The sequence below is a fragment of the Elaeis guineensis genome, chromosome 5 (genome assembly GCF_000442705.2).
Source record: "Elaeis guineensis isolate ETL-2024a chromosome 5, EG11, whole genome shotgun sequence".
Classification (NCBI taxonomy): Eukaryota; Viridiplantae; Streptophyta; class Magnoliopsida; order Arecales; family Arecaceae; genus Elaeis; species Elaeis guineensis.
In genome coordinates this window covers 109,410,626-109,434,634 of record NC_025997.2, presented here as the reverse complement: position 1 = coordinate 109,434,634, position 24,009 = coordinate 109,410,626, and the positions used below count along the sequence as shown (strand labels likewise).

The window sequence follows — 24,009 nt, the reverse complement described above, 5'->3', positions numbered from 1 at the left end:
TGCAACAAAATATGCATTTGATTTTTTTTTTCCTTAATTTGGATGGTATATTGTTGCTTTTCTACATCAAACCTCGGTTTTTTCTTTTTTTTCCCTCTTGCGATGTGCTTACAGATTTTACAAAATATTGACCAAAAACAAGGAAAAGATATGCATTTTACACAAATAAATGATTATATGTCCCTTCTGCTTTACTACATTGGGGCTTCAAAAAATCAACTCCGTGGCATCCGGACAAAGCTGCCGCAGTAAATTCAAAATGTGATCGGTCAATCAAAAAGCAAAATGGTCCTCTCTTTTTCCGCGTCAATCATCAATGTCATGAACCCATGATAAATCTGCCACAAAGAATAGTTTTTTTTAAAAAAAAAACAAGAATGGATGATCAGAGCATCAATTAAGATAATGAAATATCTGTTCACTGGTGAAGATTACCACCTTCTAAGATATCATGGCCTAAACAAAAACCACGAACAATAGACGACTACCATCTTTAGGTCATCACACATTGTTATTTTGGAAGGAAATACATCTTAAGATTACCAACTTTAGGTCATCTCTTTTAAAAAATTTCAATTTAACTTGCATAAAAGCATACATGGACGATAAAGTAGCCGTTTTCTCATTAACATTTCCTATGACGCCCATGTAAAAGTTTTCATTTCTGAAGGCATTTCTTCCCAAGTTTTAAATCTAAAACCTCATTAATGAAAAAGAAGCAATTTGCCTAATTCTAACAAGATATACTACCACACTGTACACACGTTAAAAGTTTAGATGTCTAAAGCAACTACTGTTATCAATGACAAAATTAAAACAAGAATTATATGAGCTTCTGTTATGCAAGAAAAGCCAACTGTTTTTCCATAAAGCTATACTCAGTATTTTACATATGCATTAGTTTATTACCCTCAAAATTTTTTAAAAAAATTTCAATTAAGCATCATCAATAAAAAAAAAAATATCTAAATGGATGGTTAATAATTAATCTGTATTTAAATAAAGAACAATCTATTTCACTATTAAACTCATACATGTTCTTAAGAAACATTATCTTGCTAAAGCCCATGAAAAATGACTATTTTTTGAACAAAAATATAGACAAAAGCAACTGCATCTTATTATGTTATGATATTGAAAAGATGCAGCCTCAGTTTGTGAAAATTGGATCAAAATTACCATCCCCTCACTGCTAGTGGGTTTAGGATGAAAACAATGGAACAATAATAACTAAGATGAAACACCTCCAGATCAAATTACTTCTGTTGCAGATAGGTTTGCTATGTTCAATGATGGGAGAGAGAATCTGCATATGATGGAAACAAGTGAATTTTAACTTGTTCCACAGCTCAAATATTTAAACGACTCATTCATGTGAATGAAACCCTGTACTCAGCTGAAACTACTAAAACGTTGAAGGTTGGGCTGAAACTCATTTAATACCTTCATAGTATTTTTACATAAAACTTTTAATCATCAAATCAATATGGTTTCACAGAAACAAAAAGCTCCAAAGAAAACTGGAAAGGATACTATGATGATCAGTTGGGGATCCTAGGTCTATAAATAAAAAAAATGATGGTACAATATTTTTTCCTTATTATATTTATTATTGAGTGAAAACATCCGTGTCCTAGTTGACGAAAAGAATGCTTGCAGATTTAAGATTTTAATACAACTTAAACAAACCTTGCAGCACTGTTTCAACTGCTGCATTTGGAATAAGAAGCCCAACAATGCGCTGATTATCAGTAGTAGTCTCTAAACGGACAACACGTATCCGCTTATGGCTTTGGCGAGCCTGTTAAAATTATCAAACAATCAGTATACAAAAAAAAAGAAAAGAAAAAAAATACACACCAAAAATAATGCAAAGGTCCAATAAAGTGATCTACCTGGAAATACTGACAAGACAAATTGATTTAAAATTTTACTTCCCAAACAGATGTCAAATGCCTTAATGTATGTCACAATCTTGCGTTACACCTAAAATTATTTCTATGGTAGTAATTTTTTTAGGTATCTGAAAACAGGAGCAACATTTTTGAATTATGAAGATGCAGATAGTTGCAGGATGATATAACTATTGTATTACAGAGACATAATAGGGCTGGTAAAGGAGATATTATATCATAGTGAAGATGTCAGTTACCTATTAGTGATAAGAATAACTTCCTAGTAACAAAAAGATTCTTACTGTTCTATCTCTCTAGGTGTTTATATAATCCTTTAACTATGAAATAGAGTTTCACTTTTCTTCTAAACTTTTATTTTTTAAATACGATAGGAAAGGAATAAACTTTGCAATCTAAACTCGGCAAAATGAACTCTCAATCTCCATCCTCTTTCCTGAAGAGCTTTTATGTTAAAACTCACAACCTAGCTGTCCGTTTAAAAATAAAGATGTGAACCTGAGGTTTTCCCACCAATCTAAGCTATTCCCACTCTTTTAAGTACTGGGAAGGGGTACATGTTTGCAAGACGGTTGATAGTAAACTATGCCGCAATCTGGTTAATAAGGTTATAAACAGTAAGAGACATCAAATAATCAGTTGCTACGTTTCCTATCACTTGCTGAGAGCTAGCACAATCTTTTTCTAACAATCCATTTACACCGTTGTTCTATCTTTCCTGTACCTAGTGGAGCTTTCAAGGAAACTGAAGTTTGACTCAGGAATTTTGCTTGGATAGTGAAGCCCACATAGTTGGAAAAAGACCGGATGCTTATGGCTTTTTTTGGATAATAAGAGCAAACAGGTGAGACTTATTCATTATCTGAGGGGTTTTGGAATGATGATCCCTTTGCTCTAATACAAACTTAGTTCTCTTCTCATAGGCAATGTATTTGCCTCCAATAATTTTCTGTACTGGATAGATAAGCCCAAACCTCCTTTTAAGATATAATTCTGTTAGCCTTAATGTGTAAAATGCCAGATATGCACCTAAATGAGTTTTTAAAAATCTAATTCCCCTGCTTCAATTTTTCCCTCCATCTTTCCTACTTTCTGAACATTACTGCACCATGAAAGGCTTCACCAGCCAGCCCCAGCCCCATCGTAACAAAAAGACTTTTTTTTTTTTTGTCTGCCTGTCTCTTGCCTCCTGTCCTCTCACCAAAGGGGTCCAACCAACATTCCTCCATGTTGCCACTGACTGAAAGCAAAATAAAATGCTTTGCTGGCTCACCACAAGAACCAGTTCATCTCTGTTTGTTTCCCTCTCCTTTCAGTCTCTCTTTTAATTCAATGCCACCATTGTTTCCATTTTCTACCATTTCCATGCCCAGTTAAATTCAAATCACAAGAACAAGAACCAATTCATCAGTCAAAAAGGCACATGCCATGTGAATACTTAGTGCACAGGGTGATCTTTCCCTTTGTAGAAGATCTACTCAAAAATGAAGTAGCAAGATAGGAGGAAGAAGCAACAAGAAATAACTCTCGTTGAACAGTGGAGAATAAGACTAGAAATTTGAATCAATCAAAAATGTTCTTTACCATGGCTAGGCAGTATGTATAGGTATAGGTCCTCTTGAACCTTTCTACAAGTATGTCCATATTCATTTCTTGCAAATGAGAAAAAAATAAAAATATTCCCTATAAGATGCCTATTGATAAGATCTCTGACTCATCTTGATGTCACTTGATTAGATATTATCTCTGGTTCATTTTCACATCTCTTGGTTGGATAAGATCTCCAGGATTATTACCTAACACGTAGCAGACTTCTAGAGGTAACTTGGGCTCGAACACAATGTTGGACCCCTTTGTTCCTTTGGTTGACATTTGACATATATTGGTTCAAGTACATGTCAGCTAAGTCCATAACATGCAAATCAATATATTTATAGTTATTTTTTATCTCCAAGAAAAGAGAAATTAAAAAAGATCTCAATTCAAATGACCTAAACTGTAATGTCTTGCTGATTGCATTGCCAATTAACACCTCGTATTGAAATCTATCCCTTCAATCCTACTTCACTACCTCCATTCTCCTCTCCCCCCATCCCCATAATTGCCACTTTTACCATGTTACCATTCTTTTCATCCTTGGAAGCTAGAAAAGAAAGGAGGCATCTTTTAGGTTTTGTCCTCTCGCATTTCCTTTTTGGGGATTAGAGGAATTGGATGACCCATGACACCTTGATCTTAGGAGTGGTGCTAGGATCCTTTAGTTGCTCGGGCTGATGAAAGTACTTCATATAGATCAGCAATTCTTATTTCTAACGAGTGTGATTGGGTTCAAGGAAAAGGAGTATATGGTATCACAACAAACATTTAAATACTTGTGATTATATATATTTTCTGTCTGATTCATTATTTATGTAGTTTATTTTGCATGAAGGATGCAAACAGCTGGTTGAAAAAATATTTGAAAGATTATCAACCAGCTAGACCAGTTCACCAAAATGCTCCCAAGCTAATATTAACGGAGGCAAGGCAGGAACAAAAAAAATAATAAATGTCCAGACTGTCCAGTCTTAGTTGTATACCCTAATATATAATATACAAATGCCAAAAAAGGCTAGTCCTTCTGATAATGAGTAGATCCATCAAGAAGATAGGAGGGAAAACAAAATGCAATATCCATGAATTAGATAAGCACGATATAGTAGAATCAAAAAGACCATATACAAAGATAAAACAAAAATAATAAAAAATTCAAAAGATTCAAAATGATGAAAAAGGCATACTATATTTCAAAGCAAAGAGAGAGAAGGATTGCTACCAAAAAAGAGGCAAATTAGGTTCCAAAATCTTAACTTCAAGAAGACGACTGAACATGTCCAAATTTTTCAATCACAAATTTAAATCCCTGATACTTTCTCCTTCTTTCATTTTTTTTTTCTTCCCATCTCTCAATCTCTTCTCTTGTACCTTATAACCTAAATTGCTGCTCTCAAGAGTTTATTTTCATTATCTTTTATTTAATTTTCTTTATCTTTCCCAATTTATTGGGACTCTAGGAGAGGAAAAGTCAATAAGAGAGGTCATGAGGGTTTAGTTTCTAAACTAGGAAACTTCACAATATCCTTAACCAAGGTTTGCAATCTCGATAATGGACCATATACCATCTTTGTATAGTATCATTACATGCTATGGGGGTTGGTTCAGTCTATAGACACTCGATATGCTCCTATTACTTACTACACACCGGTTCAGTATCGATACTGTAAGGTAATACCTAGTACCCACATAGATGCCTTTGTCACCTCCATAATGAGATGGAAAAGGCTCTGCCCATTCTCTCTAGGGCTGAAAATGGATCAGATATTAGTATATCCATATCCATATTCATATCCATTTCTATCTAGTGAATATGGATGTACATACAAATATTAATAGGATGCAAAAATTCATAGTCATATTTGTTTTAAATGGATATGAATACATATCGGATATTAAAAGTACGGATATAAGTCAAATAGTAAAACTTGATGACTACCAAATGAAATATATCACTAAATGAAAGGTAAATTAAGTCATTAACATGTTAATATAAGGTCATTTATTTTTCTTAGAAATTCGTAAGTATTATATAAAATTAAATAGGATTACAAACAAAACTGGATATCTAGATATGAATCGCAAAGTTGTCTCTCCATATCCTTAACCATTTTTCTTTGATGGATATGGATATGGATGCAGATAGTAGTTGGATGCTCAAATTGAGTTAGGATATGAAAATGGATTGGATGGATATTATCCAGTCCACTTTCACCCCTAATTCTCTCTTATGGAAATGAGGATGGAAATGGGAGTGGAGTCCAATAAGAGGGTACAAGGAAGGTTTATTGGCACAAGGAAGAGATCAAGCAGGACTTCAAATAGTGCTCTGCTCTTAATAGGTAAGTCCGTATATTATTTAGTATTTGCTAATACATCATCTCCACTTTTTTCTCCCTTTATAACAAAATAAATATCAAACATACTCTAAGAGATTTACTTTTCCTTAGTTTTCTTCTATATATTGCAACAAGGAATGATTCTTTTTCTTTGTTTTATATAATTTTCCAGCATATTTCTAGGAAAGAAAGGGGTACAAAATGGCAAAACCTTTTGCTATGATGGGTTTTTTCCTCACGGAGTAGAAGAAAAGAAGATGGCTAGTGGACAAAGGGAGGGAAGAATTAACAGAAAAAGACTCGCTTGATATCATGAGGCTGAGCTGAACACTCGTTTTGCGGCATAGAGCACAGATGGTGGAGCAAACTCTTGATCAGCTAAATGGAGGAAGCAAGGTGTAGGGAAAGGTGAGAACTGAGACCTAAGGTTGTCGGCAACTACCACAGTTGCAAGACAAGGACAATGAGATCTAGTTTGCTGAAACCCTCGATGTATTGGCATGTTAAAACCAATGGAGATACATTTGCAGTAATGATTTGGATTTATCTGTCCACCATACCAAATCACAGAAGACAGTTTTATTATTTATAAAAAGAAAGCCAAAGTTGGCATATAGAGGAAAAATAAGGAATCATTAGATCGAATTCCACTATCCTGGAGATTAAAAACTTGATTATCAAGAATGCGAAAGTATCAAATTTAATCTCTGGTGCATTTTATCAATCGGTGAGCTATGTGTATGAATGAAAACTGTATAGAATGCAAGCACTTCTGAATGGTGAAGTTGAGGCAAAGTGATTCTTCCATTTGGCAGTGCAGCTATTCCAAAATGGAGTTGATCAAAATTGTCATCATGCATGCCATGGCTAAGGAAGAGGCTATCCAAAATAGCTCGAAAATTAGTTCAGAGCGAACCAGATGGTAAATGCACAAAATTATTAAGAATTATTAATTAGTAGAGCAGACGAGCAACCATGGCACAAGAACCAAAACAGAATTATTTTTTCACGGCTTATTAGCTATACTATTCTGTTTTGAAAAAGGTAAAGAGAAGGGTAAATAGGCTAGCTTGACTCTGATTCAAGTGGGATTGCCTAGCTATAACTGAGTACTTTACGGCAGCCTCTCATGCAACTCAGAGTAAACAACCCAGCAAACTTTACAAAATTGTGTTCAATTACGGTATGTGTTTTTTTTCCTCATGTAACAAGGAACCTATTGAAAAATTGCTGTTTGTATTTTGTCATACTTGACTGTTGAAGGTTGCTCGATGTGGTACAAATAACCTTCTGCAAGCATGAAAAGAAAGGCTTTCAAAACCTATGAAGCTCTTCAAGATGGACAATGTTATTCACCCAGCGTCAAAATAGACAAAGTTGATTGTCCCTGCAATAGACACGCACCTTTAAGATGCCCAAGCATTTACTCCAATAACGAATCCATATAACCAGGCTTCAGTGAGAAGTATTTGAAAAGGCAATCCTAAGAATAGTCTAAATGTATGCTTGGGATAATCAACTTACAGAAGAAGACATCATGCAAGGACAGTTGAGATGAACAAGGTATCTACAAAAAGAAACAACCTCAAGAACAGTTGCTGTGGGAGCCAAGACTCACAAACATTGCTATGGTAAAGAAAAATGGACTAAGGTTGGAGAACCTGGAAACCTAGACCCAAATCTTCCATACCTATATACTTGACTCAGACAAGTTAATAACTTGGATGAGTCTTGTATTTTTCAAATAGATAAAGTAAATATAAGCAGAGAATATTATAAAGAATAAAAAAGGTATAACTTAGAATAACAAAAAAAATTGAAATAATTAATTTTATAGCAAAATCACAAATAGTTCTTAGCATATGATATTTCACACTAATGTAAACAAGAATTCATGTGTCATTGCCAATGGGCATGTTAACTGGTCGCCACCATGTACCTTGTGGTGGTGATACATGCCATATTGGCATGTGCTGAAACAGTAGGGTTCCAAACCCCATAATATGCAATGCAGTATAGCACCCATGTGTGCCCAGTGTCAGTGACCTGTCATCACAGCCCAAGACGGTCATCACAGACCATAATGGCCAGCACATGAATCCTTATTCCTAATGCTACCTAAACTACTTAAAATTGTTAGAACATGTATTCGGTGAACACTTGCAACTTCAAAGTATTATATTTAATCTAACTAATCACTTAAGAAAGAATCAAAAAACATTCAACCCTTAAAATTAAACCCCCATCAATATGATTATATGATAAATTGTAATCATGCTGTAAGTAAAAGAAATGAAAAATATTATTTATCAATACAGATGATGACATAAATCATTTACAACCTCAAGAAGAATAACAATATAAATATAACATGTAGAGAAATTCTAGGCTCATAATAAGAGATTTTAAATGATATAAAAGCAAAAGACCGATATCATTTAGTTTTGTAGTTTGAACCATATAAGTATGCAAGGTTCACCAAGAGGCAAGGATCATAACTGTTAAGTATCAGTATTTTATTATTATGGGCATTAGTCATATACATACACAGATGATTGTATTCAACCAGCCCATCAATATATGGTTATTTTTAGAATGCTAAAAGGTTGACGCACTAGTTAGATAAAAGAAAAAGAGTAATGCACTTAATTGAATGATTGTGTGCGCCTTTTCTCTTCTCCACTTTTGTTTCTTTCTCCTGTTTCTCTCTACCATTTTCTATGCAGATTAAATCAGCAGGATTTGTAGATTTCATTGCTCCAAAATAACCCAACTTTTCAGTCCGTACACGGTATCAGAGTGATAAAATCTTCCTTTCCTCCTTACTGTGTATGACTGGATTTCATTTCTCAGTTTTTTTCCACCTTTGTGTGGAAGTTTTGAAGACTATTTCTGCTAAATCTATAAACAACATAGATAAAGCAGCCTCTATGATGTGCTGTGGATCTTGCGTAGAAGTGCTGCTGTTTTTGTGATATCTGTGTGCATACCCACATGCACGATAAGATTTGAGAGATCTGAAATCTGTTGCAAGTATTCCGCATAATAGATACACAAGGAAATTTTGGATGAAGAGAAGGTTACTCTGCTGACGTATTGCTGATTTCTGTTGCCTAAAGTATAAAAAGACAAGTTGTGATCAGTCTGTTATGTTTCTCAGCCAAATCAATTTTTGCTTCTGTAGATCAAGTGGGTTACAGTTGTGCAGTAGAACTGTTCTTGGCGAAAAAATTTTTGGACAGTTATTTACCTTCTTTTGATATAAATATTATAATTTCTGCGGCTGCAAATTTCTGGACTGCAATCTGTAGCCCTGTTTTTATTTAACTTCAAGAAGTATGGATCAAAAGAATTCTCTCCATGATGGGTGATATTGTTAGTATACATGATGTCTGTGAAACTAAATGGACCAAACTATCTTCAATAGGCAAAGTACCTCAAAGTATTTCTGACCACAAAGGGAAGGACGAAAATACCTAGTGATCGTAAATTTTCTGAATAGAGCCAAGAGAATACCCCAGTGATGACTTGGCTTTGGAACAGTATGGAGCCATCTATACGTAATAATGTCATGTTCTTCGATGCAGCTAAGGAGATTTGGGAGACCCTACATGGTATGTATTATGCTTAGAAAAATTATTGCAAGGTTCTATGAGGTAGCAGGTGATATTCCAGCTTCAACAAGGATCTAAGAGTCTTAGTGAATACTATATTACTCTAAGAATATGTGGAGGGAGCTAAATGTCTAGCAGCCTCTTACACACAACTTAGACAAGTTGAGGCAGCAGAGAGAAGAATTTCAAGTGGCTAAATTTCTTTCTGTGTTGGATTCAGATTGTTAACATCTTTGAGGGTACTTTTTGGTGAGCAATGAGATACCTTCTTTCAATAACATGTATGCCCATCTTCGACATGCATCTTTGCCCAGCTCATCTACCCATATTGGAAACAGGTCTGCTCTTGCTAACTATGGTCATGGTAGATGCGGACATGGAGGTTAGATGAGATTTAAAGTGGGGGAAGGGGGGGGGGGGGTTGTGTGGAGTTTGAAAGTGCCATCACTGTGGACTAACAAACCATACAGTTGACACTTGATGAGATGACCACGGAAAACCTGCATGGGCAAATCAAGTTGTATTTACTGAAGAAACAACAATAGAAGAGCCCCCACAATCCAATACCTTAGGAAATTTTAGGACTCATTTGATTCGCAGGAAGAACTTTTCTTTCCAGAAAGTAACTTTCTAGAAAGTTTTTTTTCAGGAAGTTATTTCCTAGGAATAGGATTTTGGCATATTTGGTTAGCCATGGAAAAATGACTTATTGTAAAGTAGCTTATATTTGGTTGAGCATCCATTTTCCTAAAAAAACTATGTAAAATACCTATTATATCCTTAATAGACATAAGACCATGCATTTTTGCTCTTAAACTTTATATAAATAATAATATTATATAAATATAAATATAAATATAATATAAATATATTATAATATAACATTAGATCATAATAATTTATTGTGTTAATATAATACTAATATATATTAATATTATATGAATATGATATTGATATTTTAATATAATAAATTCATTAATATAGATATAAATATAATATTAAATAAAATATTATATTAATATAAAAATTATATTAAAATTAATAAAAATATTATATTAGTGTAAATATTTAAATATGACAAATATTATAATATTTATATTTATATTATATTATATTTATAATAAATATTAAGATAATATTAATACAATATTATAGCAATGTTCAATATTTCATCCTAATCATCCATTGATATTTTGCAAAATCTTAATCCAGAATCTTAAAAGGATATTTTTAGAAAAAAAAGCACCATCAATTCTCATCCCATGGAAAGTGCCAAAACCCATCTCCCCCATGGATTTTCACTTTTCATGAAATGTGAGAAATATGTTCCCATTGGAAGAGATTTTCCATTCTCTCTTCTCTTAAAACTCCAACCAAACAAGAGTCCCCTCTCCACTTCTCAAGACTGCCTTTTCGCCCCTCCACTTCCCGTGAACCAAATGAGTCCCTATAGTTCTTACTCAGAGTATGACCAGATCCTCAAGAAAAAAGTTCAGAAATTTCTGTTGACTCATCACCTCCCCCAACTGCAACTGTCATGTTAGCCAATACGTGTACTATCATGCTATCTTCTTCTCAGAAACAAGCTCCATGGATGATAGATTTCGGAGCTTCTAATCATATGATAGATAAGCTTGCAAGTTTCTCATCTTATGATAGTTCTAAAGCCACCTTTTCAGTTACTCATGGTACACCAGATGTACATGAAAAAGGAAGCCATGCATCCTATTTCTTCTCCTTTGTTTCTTTATGTTGTCAAATTTCCCTTCAGTCTAACGTACATTAGTAAGCCAACCCAAGCTCTAGTGTTAAGTAACCTTCTACCCATCATATCATGTATTTCAGGATCTAAGGATACATAGGATGATTGGTAGGGGGTTGAATGGATTATACTACTTCGACAGTGGACTTGATCATGAATCAAGTGGTGCAACTTTGCAAGTTAGTCTTTTTCCTTACAAGTGGCGCTGTCTATTGGAACATCCTTCTTCATGTAGTCTTGAACATCTTGAACCATCTTTAGACTCTTTATCACAATTACACTGAGGTTTGTCAGTGAAGTAAACATCATAGAGTGTCCTTTTCTCCTTGTGTTGGAGACCAGCTGAAATCTCTACTTGGTTATCTTTATTGATGATTACTCTCAAATGACATGGCTTTATTTAATGAAAGATCATTTAGAAGTTTTTTTCTATCTTTCAGTTATTCCATAAAGATGTTGAAACTTGATTTAATATCAATATTTGTTATCGTCATTCTGATATTGCAAAAGAATATTTTCCTATTAGTTTGATGAATATGGTGCTTAATATGAAAGTATCCATCAAACATCTCACTCACATATAATAAACAACATATTAGTGTAGCAAAAAGAATGAAACATCATCTCATAGAAGTTGCTCAAGCTACTCTTTTGGATATGCATGTCCGAAGTCGTTTTGCGGGGATGCAGCTTTTACTGCATGTAATTTAATAAATCACATGCCTTTATCCATTCTCAATGGCATTCTCCCTTTACAATGTTGTTTCCTGGAAATCCTTGTTTCCTATGCCTCCCACAATATTTGGTTGTGTTTGCTTTGTACATATCTTAGGTAAAAATCAAGATAAGATGGACCGCAGAGCTTTCAAGTGCTTCTCCATAGGCTACTCAAGAACTCAAAAAGGGTATTGCCCCTACAATCCACATTCCAAATGATATCTTGTATCTTGTGATATTACTTTCTTCGAAAGCCTTGTACCACTGATACTCTATCATTTGAGTTTTGTAATAATTATACTTATTTAATAAGTCTTTATATAGGAAGGACATATTTAGTATGCCTCTAAACCTAGTATATCTCTAAACATAGTATGTACTTGCTTTTTAGGTATGTACCTCTTTCTTTATCTACTTGTTTCTTACATATTTTAAGTGATGGGATCTCATTAATGAATTATTCCTTTGAGCTTTTCCTTTCAACATGATATCAAAGCAGGTTGCCGCATCCTCTTCACAACACTAACCTAGCCCCCGCCCATCCTGCTTGAGTTCCCTTCTCCACAGCAGCCCTAACCAGAAGCCTAGATACTTTTTTGGGATAGAAATTGCACACAACAAATAAGGAGTGTTCCTTTCTCAAAGAAAATATGCCTTAGATTTATTACAACAAATAGGACTACTTGGATGTAAACCTGAGAGTACTCCTATTAACATTAATCTAGAGTTTTGGACTGAAGATGCATAATTATTTGATGATGTTACACGATACAAAAGATTGATAGGTAAACTCATCTATCTCACTGTCATTAGACCAGACATAGCCTCTGCAGTGGGGGTTGTAAGTCAGTTTATGCAGAAGCCTAAGACAAACATAGCCTTTGCATTGGGGGTTGTAAGTCAGTTTATGCAAAAGCCTACGACAGTTTACTGGAAAGCAGCCTTGAGAATATTAGCCTATGTTAAGAGTTTGGCAGAAAAATATCTATTGTACAAGAAACATGGACATCTTAAAATTAAAATCTATTCGAACTCTGGATATGCAGGAGATAAAGGGGGTAGAAAATCCACGTAAGGATACTGCACATGTGAGAGGTAATCTTGTAACCTGGAGAAGTAAAAAGCAAAATATTGTTGCCAGATCTAACACCAAGGCTAAGTATAAAGCTATGACACATACTACTTATGAGATGATATGGATAAAATTTCTGATGTCTGAGCTTGATTTTGATCATCCTAGTCCTATGCCTATGGGTTGTGACAATCGGACAGCCATCTATATAGTTAGCAATCTCATGTTCCATGAGAGGACTAAGCACATTGAAGTAGATTGTCATTTTATAAGAGATGCTGTGATGAACAAGATCATCATAACACCGTTCACTCCATCCGAGCAGTTAGCTAATATTTTAACTAAATCTCTATCTTTTGGTATTTTCAACTCTATGTATAACAAGCTGGACATGTTTGATATATATGCTCCAGCTTGAGGGAGAGTGTTAGAATCATACTTATTTAATAAGGTCTTATACAGAAAGGACATATTTAGTATGTCTCTAAATTTAGTATATCTCTAAACATGGTATGTACTTACTTTTCAAGTATATACCTCTTTTCTTATGTACTTGTTTCTTATCTATTTAAAAAGATGAGATCTCATTAATGAATTATTTCTTTGAACTTTTTCTTTCAACAAGTTTAATTCTCTTGTGCCTCTCCCTATAACCCCAATTTCAACTTTAGTAGAACCACAAAAATCATCTAGAACTCGAGAGATGCAATTGAAAGTTTACATTTGGCAACAACTGCAAAAAGATAGTATGCCAACATCTTGACCAATCGAGCCAATCACCTCCAAGTCCGTTGAATAGTATGCCCACATCTCGGCCAATCACCTCCAAATCCACCACCTTCCAATGATGTTTGGCAAAACTACAAAAAGATAGCAGCCAACATCTCAGACAATTGAATCAATCACCTCCAAATACACAACCTTCCAATAATGATATCCTTATCAGTCTCCAAAAGAGTAAACATTTTAGCACTCAACATCCTATTGCAAATTTTGTTTCATATAAAAATCTCTCCTCTTCATATCGTACCTTTGCATCTCTCTCTCTCTCTCTCTCTCTCTTCTATCTCAAAGTCTACCAAAGAGGCTCTACCTGACTCTAGTTGGAAGAAAGCTAAGGACAGAGATGGCAACCTTGATATTCGATAGAACATGGAATCTGGTTGATTTGCCAAGTGACAAACAAGATGTGGGTCGTCGTTGGGTGTACATAGTGAAGTATCTCCATAATGGAAAGATAGACTGGTTGAAGCTCGTCTTATTGCCAAAGGTCAGGAATAGATTATTTTGAAACTTCTCCTCCTATGGAAAAATTGAATTCCATTCGAGTCCTTACAGCTATTCCTGTGATTCAAGGTTGCCAACCATTCTAGCTTGAAGTTAAAAATGCATTCCTTATGGTGATCTTCAGGAAGAAGTGTTTATGAAGCAACTGCTTGGGCATGTTGCTCAGGGAGTCACATAAGGTGTGTAGGTTGAGTTGGTTTGATAAATTAAGCAAAATTTAATGGCTCATGGGTTTAAAAGCAGCCTAGCAAATCTTTCTTTTTTTTTTTTTGGTTGAACATGGTATACGAGGTGTAGAAATCATGGTTGTGTACGTACATGTTAACATAGTCACATGAAGTGATAAAGAAGGGACTCAAAAGGTGAAAAAGCACTTCACAAAAATGATGATATCAAGGATTTGGGACCCATGGAGTTTTTTTTTTTTTTTTTGGTATTGAGGTAGCCATATCTAAAGGCTGTACAAGTCTATCAAACAAAATATGTCTTGGACCTTCTCTTAGAAACTGGGAAGGTTGGTGCTCCGCCCATGGATACTCCTATAGATTCAAATGTCTAACTTATAATGGATCAAGGAGTTCTTGTATGATCTTGGGACATATAACTTATCTACCATTGCATTTGTTAGCTCAGTCAGCTAGCTTTTGCACTCCCTTCAAACCTTGCATTGGATGGCAGCAATTCATATATTTAGGTACTTGAAAGCAGCATTTGCCATATCACCTTGAATCAGCTCATATTGGGTCGGAACCGGTATGAAACAAGCCTGCAGCTTGATTCAGAACATGAACCTGCTTAAACCAACCCGAACCAAGCTGAACTGCCCAATCCAATTTGATTCAAAGCAATTGAGGTAATTCAGCCACCCATTTTGCCTCAATATAGAGGGAGGGAGGCCGAGAAGGCCTCCCATGCCCTCTCTGCCTCTTCGGCCTTATCTACCTTCCTGTCTATTTTTTTCTTTTAATCCACAAGAAAAGTCAATAAATAGCAACTTCTTGCTTGTGGTAAGATCCCTCTATCCTTCCCTCTTCCTCCCACCCTCTCCTTTTTTCTTTGAGGCCTAAAGCAGGCCAAAAATGGGGAAAACAAAGGGAGATTATGCCAAATTTTTATCTTTTGGCATGATTTCATAATATGCTGTAGATCTAAGGAAGATCTAAGAAATGTCTAAGAATGCTTTCTCTACCTCTTCCTCTCTATTTTCTTTAAAACTCTGTGAGAAAAGTCAAAAAAAAAAAAGCAAACTCTTGCCGGATTCAAGCTAAAATCGAGGTAAAATCCCTCTCACCTTCTCTCTCCCTGCCCCCCCGCCCGTCTTTTTGTTCCAAGGCCTAAAATAGGCTAAAAAATGAGTAAAATAAGGGGAGCCATGCCAAATTCTTTTCTTTTAACATGATTTTATGATATATTGTAGATTTAAGGATGACCTATGCAATGTCCAAGAAATCATGACTTGTCTTTAATCACATAATTTTTACATTGAAAAATAAAATTTCAATTAAAAATAATAAAAAATAATGTTCAAAAAATAAAATCGACGTCATATTTTAGGGTATGCATACTACTTGTTACCTCAATTTGGTAACAATTTATTTAAATTTGGCCTACACTAACCTAAGCTCAATTTTGAATAAATTTAAAAAATTAGTGGTGATCAATGCACATCCACGGACTGAATATATATATATACACACACACATATATAGCATCCCTAGTAGGATGTTACACTAGTTCAAGTTAAAATTAATTTTTTAGATATTTTACAATTAAATATCCATTTAGTATTTAAAATTTAAATAAAAATATTTAAAATTAAAAACTCATTAAAAAATAGTATTATGTGTAGATGATGTAGAACTTATTCTGAAGTAATTAATTTTTTTTTTGTATTACAATGTAAGTTCACTAATTTTTAAATAATTGATTGTAAATTTATCACAAAATACCTGACATGTGTTTGTCAAACTTGTAGAAATAGATGCAAGAAAAGAGCCAAGTTTGATGTAGGTTTGGGATTATGATGTGATGTTATCGGACTAGCATCATCAGAGGTGTAAATTGTGCAATGTGAAGTTTAGAAAGGGGGAAGAGGGACCTAGTTGAAACAACATCTAGCTAGTAGTTACCCTAACGCGTCAGCTTGTAGAAAATGCCACTTTCATACCACAATGAAGCATTGGATCCGGATGACATGGAGGCATAGATTCAGGCTGCCATACAAGAGAGCTTGAATACACAGGCAGCAAAAGGAGAAGGTTGACAAGCACAAAGACTCGGTTTGGGCGCTCACAATCTAAGGCGGGTGGTGGTTTTAGGTCCGACAAGATAGATCTAGGCTACAAAAGAACCTTATTAGTTAGAAAGATTGTCCGTAGAGACGACGGCTAGATAGCCTCTATATTTGGAGCCTTTGACAGTAAGAAAGGGAAGAAGTCCAGAGATATATTAGCGAGGGCCACAACATGAATCCACATGTCTTTCCCGATAGAGATTTGAAGCAACAGAAGATAAATACAATGCTTATAAATAATGAAAAATAGGACATGTGGAGAGCTACTATATTATGGTTTCACTTTAGCCACATCCTTGTAAATGTGGCAGACAATACATACTATCAATATGCTATCAACTCCATCCAAAAAGAAAGCGAGGATGGTAGATCCTCCTAGGTCGAAGGACATATATGATGAGCTATTGGACAATAATAGAAGCTACAATATGGATAGCCTCCTAGCAAAGCAAGAGGGACACCGACGACCGACACTAATGTATGATTGTTAGATGGATCCCAGCAAGCAAAGCATCATTAATTTCTTGACATATTGTGATAAGAAGACCTTTTACCATAAGTTAGTTGATGCTTCAAATTAGGTGCACAACGTCTATTACATCCTCAATTTGATGAAGTTATTGATCAAATAAGGGAACAACATGTTGTGGAGCTGGTCACATATAATGGACCACGGTATAAGGTCTTCAGGGAGATTATGATGATCAAATTCAAATATATTGAAGAGGAAGTAGAGTTGGAATACGATGATCTAGTTCACAATGATTTTGAATATGACAAGGAAAATCCAATGATCGGTTGACTTGAGGACTAGCACTTGCTGCCAAAGATTGATGAGCTAGGACTGTCTTCTTGACTGGCCAGTTTCACAACAATGAAGGTTGAGATGGGTGCAGAACAAGGGGTAGAACGACAGAAGCCATGCTCACATCCAGACAAGCAGCCACAACAGTTGGGAGGTAGCCAATCATCATCGTAAAGCTCCATGTCCAAAATGTCCTCATAGCACTTTAACAGAGAGATAATAAGAAGAGGCCACCATGGTTCTCGATCTTGTTAGGCAGGTAGGGCCACTCAAGGTGCTGGGCCTAGTTGAGCCACCTAGCAGAGCCAGGCAAGGGCTACTAGAAGAAAAAAAAGCAGCTCCTCAAATCAACAAAAAAGGTAAAGGAAAGGGAATTGCACTTCCATTGCAGAGAGTGGACAAGGAGTCTGCTCACTCCGATTTCAAGACCGATAAACCCTCAGATGATTGATTGCCCAAATTATCTCACAATACCAGTAATGATAATGATAGTCTGAGCAATGATGCATCTAGTGGCTAGGGAGGTGGCAAAGAGGACATGGCATGGGTGCATATGATTCACAAGCCCAATTCACCAGTGAACTACTCATGCCACACAAAATAGGGACCACAGTGCATGACATGGTAGAGTGTGCAAGGAAATGATTGCATACAAAACTGAACCCCTCCAGGCAGTTTGGGACATGGCATGAATATTGCAGATAACCTTGCATGCGAAGTAGGGTCTCTGGACATCCAGATTCGAGTTGTATATCGGATCCTACTCCACGGAGCCAGGCTATCACACTGTGGTTGTGTTGCCTCTTGCACCATATTAATACATGAATGATACAAGCACATAGCGCAAGATTTCAAAACTTGACCAATAATACCAAACCCTAGTTAAAAAAAGAATGACAAATTGAAGTCTGATCCATGAAACTGCAATCCATGATCAAATCTAATATGATTATCTAAAAAATTGTCAAATATTAAACTTAGTATAGCTTAGCTATATATGGATGTTTGATGATCACCCCATTTGGTCAAGAAAAAGTTGAGGAAGAAGGGATCAAGGAGGATAGAGGTGTGCGATAATTAAGAGCATGCTTAGGTGTTTGGTATTGAAAAAAGAAGGCCATGCACAAGGGAGGGGGTAGAGGGGGTGATGGGTGGGGTTGGAGCAGAGTTTTGGTGGGGAGAAATGGTGATGATGGATGCTTTTGAGGGGAGCTGCAGCTTTGGGTGGGCATAAGGGAAGTGGAGTTTGTGCAAGAATTGAGACAGGTTGAAAGGAGATTGAGGGAGAACAATCATTTACCAATCAGAGGGTAAAAGAGGTAATTATAGATTTGGTGAACAGTAGCATACATTGACTTTGGATATTAGATTTTTGGGTCAAATAAGCACACAGGACCCAGCTTCTTTAGATTTGGTTTGTATTAGGATCCAATCATTGGTAACTGGTAAACCTAGCTAAAATGTTTTCTTTGGCAGAACAATCATTTACCAATAATCATATCAGAAGCCAAACTCAGTAAAGCCTTAGGTCTAAGTTCTCCCATTCTCTTTGTATGCGGCTGGGTTCATGAGCCGTGTTATAGTCCTTCAAGTTTTCATAGCTAACCATGGCTTATAATTAACCTCAAATCAGTAATTTGTGAATTGTTATTACTCAATTTCTGGCTAAAATGGCATGTATTAATCCAAAATTTCTTCATTTGCTTAGGCTCACAACTTTCTTTTCTTTCTCCAGAAAAGTACACTACAAATGCTACCATCTAAAACAGAATGCAAATATTTTACTTAATTTAGGTTCATATAAAGAAGCATTTAACTAAACAGTAGACTGTCAGAGTTTTCATGAGATCATATATGTGAAATGGTCATTACGCAGCAATCTTATGCTCAGGGAATACAAATGTATTCTGAATTTAATAGTATATTCAGATCACTTAAAGGATAATTAAAAATTGAAACTAAATATCTGGAATAAAAAGCAAAGTTTATTGGCATAGCATACAGAATGTAAAGTTTGGAGGGGAATAAAACCAGAAGAAAAGAAAGCAGATAAAGGTTTCATACTTGCTTAGACAACGCCCTTTCTATAGCTCCCCAGACAGGAAGAATTAGGCCACCCAAGACATTGACTTCTTGTAATCGTCTTCCAACTGTACAATAACTGCCAAATTTGCATTTTGGTCCATGCATGCACTGAAACATAGACAATTAACATAGAACAAATAAACGTACAAGTTACAACAATAAGAATGTTATGGATATATAAATAAATTGGTTAGAAAATACTGCTAGATGAAAAAGAAGAACAAATGCATGCAAGCAGCCACTGGTAGTGCAAACATTCATCCACAAATGGAATTTGAGATATTTTGCTAGAAGCAGTTCTCTATAAATTAGGTGCAAGACAAACCAGCAAAACTGTACTTCTAGAATACAAGTCTTCCGCTAAGAAGGTTAATTGTTTAAAGTCCTACGGCTTGCACTCTACCATTAATGATTCCTCGTTAACAACAGAACTAAAACACTCGTGGATTTGGACATCGTTGGTGCCTGTATTGCTATTTCAGTCCATGAAATCGTCAATCTATTTATGACAATTTCAGCTGAAAAAGCATATGCCGCTTCTTGTTGAAAAAGATATTTTCAATTCTCCCTTGTTTCTGAGTTCTCTCTTACCCGTTTTGATGACCCAGTTGACCACACCAATTGTATCATACTATCTCATCCTTCATCATAGGTTTTGTTTGAGCGACTGAAGTCAAGTTCAGTGGGTGGAATGGTTGGGTGTCATAAACTAGCTTAGTAGGTTTGCTACATAACGTTGACTATTACAAAAGAATGTTTAGAGAAGAATTCTAGTTGAATGTCTAAGTTTATTTTCATCACAGATCTGACACAAGATTAGGAGATGAATTATTGGCTAGATGGAAACAATGAAGCAAACATCTAACATTTTATTTTCAAACTAGCCATTTACTTAAGTTTATCCAATTTGACATGTAAATAAGCCATGTCCAGCCTATTGCCCACTATGTTCTCAGTTAGTGTGCAATCCTTCATTTGGTGAATAGTCCTAATAATTGGCAAATTATCTCTTTCATTGCAAATGGATAACTCTTGAGATTTTTTTGGTCGCTTACTTTCAAAAGCTTGCTTACTTTCCTTTCTATCAGCTGTTGAGCACTCAAATTGTGAAACTTTCATTAGAGATGAACAATACAAGTAAAAGAGTAGGAATATTGATTTAGAAAGAAATGAAATTATCCACATATGTAGATATTATATATAATAAATCTTATATTTGGTATGGTCAGTTTTAATATGTTCTGCTTATGCACAAGCAAGATAGGATGACAAAATAAAAATACGAAAAGAATATTTACAGGTGGCTGCTCAAGTGACCGTATAGAATGACTCCAATTTAGAGAATTGAATGCATTCAGAAATTTAAAATTTAAAGTCACAGATGTTTCTGATCTTATAATAGCGAATAGATATTTTAAGAAGAAAAAGCACAGCTGTAAGTGGATGAAACTTAATGTTTGAAACAATATGTGTGTGCGTGTGAGAGAGATTGTTGTGTAAACTGTAAACAACCATAAAGTCTAGTGATTATCTATATTGTGATTGCCATGAAGCTAATCATACAAGCACAAACAATGCCTAATGTTAGAATAGGCTCAAAATACATGGAGATCATCTGATTCTTATGCCATGTTTTTACCATGTATTTTTCTATAATAATAGAATATGTTAAAAATGGATTGAGACAATAAGATAGAAGATACAGTTTCCGTTTTTAGATTTAACAAGTATTTAGAATGGATAAATGGAGAACAAAACTGTCAAAGAAACCACTATAATTAAGGCAGCAGAGCTGTCATTTTCTCTTGCTGTTTTGCTCTAGATACAACGGGTCATTCAACATTAGTAGATAAATTGTAACCACAAAAAGTAACTAAATTCACACCGAGATCATTAAAAAAGCAATAATTTGTGTTTAAATTACACACACCTTCATAAAAATCAATTTTTTGATTTAACTAGCTATATATAAGTTCCCTTTTTTTAGAACCTGGACATTAGTGGAAATGATGAGCACAATAACCTGTTTAGAAGAGACATCATATTCATCTTGCCAACCATTGCTGGCTTTTTCAATTGAAGACACCTTTTTATATTTACTTTTGAGCTCAGGTAGAGACATTTCCCTGGAGAAAGAGCATAAGGTTTAGATTCCTAAACAAACCTTAATGTGCAATAAAATTAATATGGGCATGCCATTATAAGTACCTTAGTGCTTCCCCGACAGCTGGGCGAAAAATTTTAAACATACCTGCAGCTGAACTGTTGCAACATATGGAGAAGAACATAAAAATAGGCCAAACAATAGCATTTAAAACTTCACAGAATCTGCTATAGAATTAAAGCTCTAGATTAATAAAAAGTAAAATAATAAACTAGAGTGAAAAATTAACATGTCTATATGTGTACCACATTGCAACTAAAAACATGCCGGCTATAACCGAGGCAATAGTGTATAACTAATGTTTGAACATGCACCATGGGAAAGCAGCTACTAATGAGCTTACCCATGAAATCATGCTTTTTATATTCACTTCTTTTTTTACATTCAATTAGTAGAAAAAAGGAAGATATTGCAAAACATTAAGGTTTACATATCTCAAACAGCAAAGAGAATACAATGTTTTATTTGACTTACATACACATGTATGCGCATAGGGACCTAAATACATATAGATACATACGTACATACATACATAACATACATACATACATACATACATAATATGCATAGTACTACTTGTAGGTAACTATGATTTGTTGCACTTAAGATGCAAGTCCATTTTAATTGTGTATGTAGGCATCCATGCCCTGTTTGGAAGTTACTCAAACACCCCCACCCCCACCCAACTCCCAAAAGGAAGAAAAAACACCACCAGTGCAATGCTTTATCAATTGACTTTGCATCCGCATCCCAAAACGCGATCAATTGCACTTTCCTAGCAAGGGGTCAAACATTTGTGGGTATATACATTGAGGATGGAGAAGACAACATGGTATCAACAATCAAGGATCAGGTGTGGCAAAATTTTGTCTGACCGAACAACTAATCTAGTCTGACCTGAAAAAATAGGGGCCAAATCATTATTCGCCAAACCATCCCGAATCGGACGATTCGGGGCATTTCGAACCGTGCCAGCCGCAAATCGGGATGGTTCAGCCTTCTAAATCAGACCACCAGACGAGGGAGAGGGAAAGAGAGGAAGAGAGAGAGAGGGGAGAGAAAAAAGGGCCGGTGGTGGCCCCTTAAGGCCGCTGGAGGGCCGCTGATGACTCCATGGCTCTATGTTGTCTAATAGGATGTTTAATTGAGAGAGATAGAAAGAGAGGGAGACCAAGGGTACCGGAGGGAGGCGCGGCCAATAGGGAGGCCATCGGAGGGTGTCGGATGGCCATCGTGGACGCCGAGCGACGGAAAAAGTACATGCAGAGCCGCAGTTGTGGTATAGGGGCCATCGTCCCTGTTTCACATCTGCGGAGCCGCGGACTGTGATTTCACTATCCGACGGACACGGCAGCCAGCCGGAGGGCCTCCGACGGCTTCTCTACCAGCTTCCCCTCCCTCCTTTTCTTTCCCTCTCCCCTCTCTCTTTCTCTTGGCTACGATTTGGCATAGCAAGCTTCGTGGCCCTCTAAGTGCACTCGCAACCCACCTGTGGCCACTGCTAACGTCTCCTTTGACCACCCTCTCTCTCCCTCCCCCCTCCCCTCTTTCTCTTTCCTCCTTTCCGATTTCTTTCTTCGCTTTTGTGTCGGTTTGCGCCAGTCCAGTCTGATATAGACCCATACCGACTTGTACCGCCATCTGACCGACATGGATCCTAGTACCGATTCAATGAATCTTGGGCCAAAAAATGGTTCTCTTGTCCAAAATCCAAGTTCAGATTATCTGATTTAAAAACAAGGTCCAAGTTTAGGTCGGTATATTTGAATTGGGTCCAAATACCCCTACTTATGATTCTAATCTTATGTTCGTGCTTAAAGCAGAAGTCTTAACCTAAAGATTCAAAGTTCCCTTTCCTACATAAAACTACAGAAAAACTAAGCTTTCCCCTATAATGAGTCATGATTCCTTACTTTTATTTCTCCTCCTCTCCTTATTTCCTTGGCCCATGAAGCCCTAGTCCACCACAACTCCAACTATGAGGAATCACCTCAATTCTCCTTTTCTTGTTTCAGTGGCAAAACACCCCACTCCACGATACGGATGACTGACCATGGCCCAAACTCAATTCATCACTTCCTACCTCATCGCCCCACCTTCAGTGCTTCCCTGACCATAGCACCGGACATGGTTCGCAAGGTTCTCAGCTAGGGAGAAAATTCAGCAAAGGCCAACAAGATATTAGGCATGATAAAACTAGAGTTTTTTCATTGTTCAAAGGAAAAAAAGGATTTGCTTACAGTTATCAAACAGTGCACAGTATATACTTAGCAATTAAATGATTATCCTACAGAGCTAGAATCCAGTGACAAATGATTTTTTTGGGTAGAAAGCAAAAGATCACATTTCTCTTTTGAATATACAC

General features: G+C 35.9%; 1 protein-coding gene across 2 annotated transcripts in view; it reads right to left on the bottom strand.

Moving 5' to 3' along the window:
- The window catches only part of LOC105045387 (protein FORGETTER 1), a 57,926-nt gene continuing 33,917 nt past the window's right edge, over nucleotides 1–24,009 (bottom strand). Inside the window, exons 28-32 of one of the 2 annotated variants that reach the window (XM_010923650.4) lie at nucleotides 21,689–21,742; nucleotides 21,504–21,606; nucleotides 19,460–19,588; nucleotides 1,690–1,801; nucleotides 1–338 (exon numbers count right to left, since the gene is read on the bottom strand). In XM_010923650.4, the coding sequence (XP_010921952.1) occupies nucleotides 307–338; nucleotides 1,690–1,801; nucleotides 19,460–19,588; nucleotides 21,504–21,606; nucleotides 21,689–21,742 (430 nt within the window). In that variant the 3' untranslated portion in view covers nucleotides 1–306. The remainder of the gene's footprint in view (nucleotides 339–1,689; nucleotides 1,802–19,459; nucleotides 19,589–21,503; nucleotides 21,607–21,688; nucleotides 21,743–24,009) is intronic. The other variant, XM_019850862.3, reaches the window with a different exon arrangement.